The 3,766-nt window shown below is 32.4% G+C and overlaps 1 protein-coding gene across 1 annotated transcript; it reads right to left on the bottom strand.

Annotated features, from left to right (window-relative positions):
• Positions 1 to 1,576: 1,576 nt before the first annotated feature.
• On the bottom strand, positions 1,577 to 2,813 carry LOC112031590 (glutathione S-transferase U10). Its single transcript, XM_024064279.2, has 2 exons — positions 2,448 to 2,813; positions 1,577 to 2,119 (listed from the first exon to the last, which is right to left on the bottom strand). The coding sequence occupies exons 1-2, from the start codon at positions 2,769 to 2,771 to the stop codon at positions 1,757 to 1,759; spliced, it is 687 nt and encodes a 228-aa protein (XP_023920047.2). The 5' UTR covers positions 2,772 to 2,813; the 3' UTR covers positions 1,577 to 1,756.
• Positions 2,814 to 3,766: the final 953 nt, after the last annotated feature.

Genomic DNA, 3,766 nt, shown 5'->3' on the forward strand with positions numbered 1-3,766 from the left:
AAACACCTGAAATCATTTTCATTTCTGAAAAATATTTTCATTTGAAAATATTTTACATTGAGCCAAATGTAGCCTAAATCTGGGTTTCTGTTATTGTTCTTATGTTCTGGTGTGCTCTTATTTTTTTAAAATTTTTAACTCATATTTTTTCTTTTGTTAAATTTGAGAAATAAATATTTTAAATTATAATATAATGTGGCATGAGTGATGAGTGCTATAGTGAATTTTTAATAATATTTTAATCCCTCCATTAGTCACCTCAGTTATTTCCGTTTGTTGACTGACAGAAAGGACTAAAATATTACGCGTTAATTGGTTTAGGGACTAAAAATTGTGAAATGAAAATGTAGGGATCAAAATAAAAAAAAAAATCAAAATATAGAAACTAAAAATGCATTTACGCCAAGTTTAAATTGTGTGAAATGGGATGTTGGGCTAGTTAGTAAGTTAACGTGTGTGGAGTAAAAAGCTAACAAAAGGTACTTGAAAGATGGAAAACTTTTTGTGTTCTTTGGTTTTATCATCCACCATTTTAGTTTTTCTAATTATTTAATCTTTTTCTACCAACTCCCTCTCACCTAATATCTTATTTCTCACCTACTGCTCCTTATTTATTTATTTATTTATTTATTTTTTGTTTTATACTTTTATCTTTGTTCATATTTTTTATATTAAACTTACAACGGACAATGCAAAAAAAAAAAAAAAAAACTTATTTTGCATTTTCAAACAATATTTTATCTATTTTACCAACATATTTTACAACTCATCTTACATCCCAATTTTTTATTTTTACATACAACCTAATAAAATAATATAAACTACCTAATAAAATAATAAAAAGTATTATTTTCTATCTTTTTCCCCCACTCACTTTTTCTCTTCACACACAACCACATATTAAAATAATATATATTTTTTACAACCTATGAATAGTAAGATTACATATTTTTTTAAGTTTACAAACTCTGATGGAGTGGATTATGGGTGGCTTAGGTTGTAACATAACAACTGGAAAGTGTTTACACACCCAGTACTAGTGCTCTTATAAGCTTAACAAGTTTAATGGTTTAACAAATTAACTTTTACCAAATAATTAAAGTTATAAATATACAAATAATATTTATTTATTTATTTTTAAAATATACACAAATAATATATATATATATATTTTAAATAATAATAAACCTGAAACGGTACATCAGTATTGAATTATATCATTCCACTGGCCACACCATACAGTCTCTTGTGAGATTGACTTCCTTGGTTGGGTTATGTGTAGACTTGCGTTCTTCCTCCTATTTGGGCTTTCTTGCACTGATGTCTTAGATGGACGGCTTCCTTGGTCAGCCCAAGTCTGGGAATATTGTGAGTTGATAATTGCTTGGAATGTTAAGAAGGGCTACATGCTGGATATACACTGATTTCTAGCTTAAGAAAAGTCTTACAGACATACAATCACAATAACTATTGAAAGGCATCCTTGAGAAAAGTCTTTCTTCTCTCTCTGCAATTTTAACAAGCTGCAATTTGTAACTTTAATGGAAATCTTTCTAACAGATGCGAGTTTTAAGCATTGAACAGCAGAAACAAAACACTCAGCCAACCCTTTATAGAAACCAAACAGTAGCACCGTAGTTCTGCTTACATTAGTTTTTTTGGCAAAGAGACAAAGGATTTATTTCTAACAATTAAAAGGTACAACCATCATCAATCAGAGCTTGATACATGGTAAGCCTGTCTTTCCTCTTCAATATTAAGCTTGAGTAGATGCAAGATAGACTCTGAGCCTGGCAACGAATTTGTCATGAGGCGGTAGTGTCTCCTCCATCAGAGGGCAGTTCTTCATTGCATTGATCCATGAGAGAAACTTTGGGTTCTTTTCTGATGTGAATACCGCACCGATGGCCTCATTAATAGCTTTGTAGTTGCATACAAGTGAGCCAATAGCGATACCAAGATACCCTAAGCTCTCGCCATTGAAGAATGGGGTCTGCCCTGGAAAATCCTTTTCAATGCCTTCTTCAAACACCTTAAGCACTTGGCTCAAGTCTTCAATGGCTTTCTCTCTTTCCTCCTTGCCTTTGGCATAGAAGATGATGTAGAAGATTGGCACAGCCTGATGACACCAAAATGCTTTTATTAGTGTTTGCACACAAATGCTACATAATTGGTTGAAGTTGCAAATCAACAAAGAAGAGAGTACAAATGTTGGTTTATTTTATTTTTATAGAATTAGTTAACCAAAGAGGCAAGGCCTCCATCTAATGTTTTAGTGCACTGGATGGCAACACTAAACCAATTTTGAACATATATCATGTTCATATTGTGTTCAATACACCATAGCAACTGCCATTTATCCTCAAAAAAAAAAAAAAAAACACTATAGCCTCGAAATTGTGTGTGTGAGAGAGAGAGAGAGAGAGAGAGAGAGAGAGAAAGCCCACCTTTTGATCGAAATAGTTGGCCCAAAAACGGACTTTTGCCCTTTGGTGAGGATCCTCAGGCAATAGTTTTGGGGTGGTATTCCAGCACTCTTCTATGTATTCAAGAATAATTAGTGACTCAGCAATGGATTTCCCATTGTGAACAAGTACAGGTACTTTCTTGTGGACTGGATTATGGTGAAGGAGCAACTCACTTTTGTTTTTCAAATCTTCCTCCGCATACTCATAGGGTATGCCTTTTAGTTTGAGGGCTAGCTCAACTCTAGTGCAGAATGTGCTGGCCCATGTTCCAAACAATACAACTTCAACTTGCTTCTCCTCCATGCTCTCTCTCTCAGTTGGCTTTCTTTTAGACTGAAAAGCCTTACTTTATAGAGTTCATATGAGAAATTTCTTCCAATCATCTTCATCTTTTTGGTCAGCAAGTTTTGTCTTGGTTGAGGAAGCTGACCAGGAAATTAATAAGGTTGACCCATTAGAGATCTAGGATCCACGTGTTATACAGTTTTTATAATTAGATAAAGAAGCAGGAAATACGTATTGGCTTACGCAAGATTATTGGCCTTTGGCCCTTTGTCCAAGCTATTAATTGAGTCCACTATTTCCACTCAGCCGTATGGAGTGCTCCTGAAGTAGGAATGTCTATTTATTTTTTTGCACCACACATGTTCATATAGGTATTTAGTAGAGGAGGGGGACATGAATTCAAGTCACAAATATGGAGTACTACAGAAAAAAAAAATGTCATTATTACTAAACTATTAATTGAAATACATCGCAAGCTCAAATAGTTAAAACTTAAACTACATCGTAACAATGAAATGACGATGCCAAGAATTTAGCTAATGTAGCAGCTCAAACTTTAACTAAATGGTTTCTTAAGTGTAATGCTTTTGGCTCTTTTGATTTGGGTAGCTGTCCCTCTTGTTTTGAGTTTGTTATCAGAAGTGAAGTATGTTTTTCTGTATATATAGCTTTACCTTTTCTCTTGTAAATAAAGTTTTTTATTCATTAAAAAAAATTATAAAACAAGAAGTGGCTTTTTTATATATCCATTATTCGATAAACACCATAGGATATTCATATCCCTTTTATTCAGTGGCGGCTCCAGAATTTTTTTTAGGGGCGACATTAAGAAACTTAAATTAATAATAATTTAATAAAAATAGAATTTGAATTTATCAAATTATCGACAAAAAAAAAAAATGCAAATACATGAAATTAAAAAAAAGAAAAGAAATATATGAAGTTTTACAATTTCCTTTTAAGCGTTTTCATGTTCTGAAATAGTTACACGATAGTTCATTATTAATTATCAT

This window comes from Quercus suber, unplaced genomic scaffold, assembly GCF_002906115.3.
Source record: "Quercus suber isolate HL8 unplaced genomic scaffold, Cork oak 2.0 scaffold_829, whole genome shotgun sequence".
NCBI lineage: Eukaryota > Viridiplantae > Streptophyta > Magnoliopsida > Fagales > Fagaceae > Quercus > Quercus suber.

Excerpts from the sequence above, each read along its gene's own strand:
- LOC112031590 (XM_024064279.2), bottom strand. The coding sequence starts at position 2,771 with ATGGAGGAGAAGCAAGTTGAAGTTGTATTGTTTGGAACATGGGCCAGC. Across the intron at positions 2,120-2,447 it reads CCAACTATTTCGATCAAAAG|GCTGTGCCAATCTTCTACAT; the intron begins GTGGGCTTTCTC and ends TGGTGTCATCAG.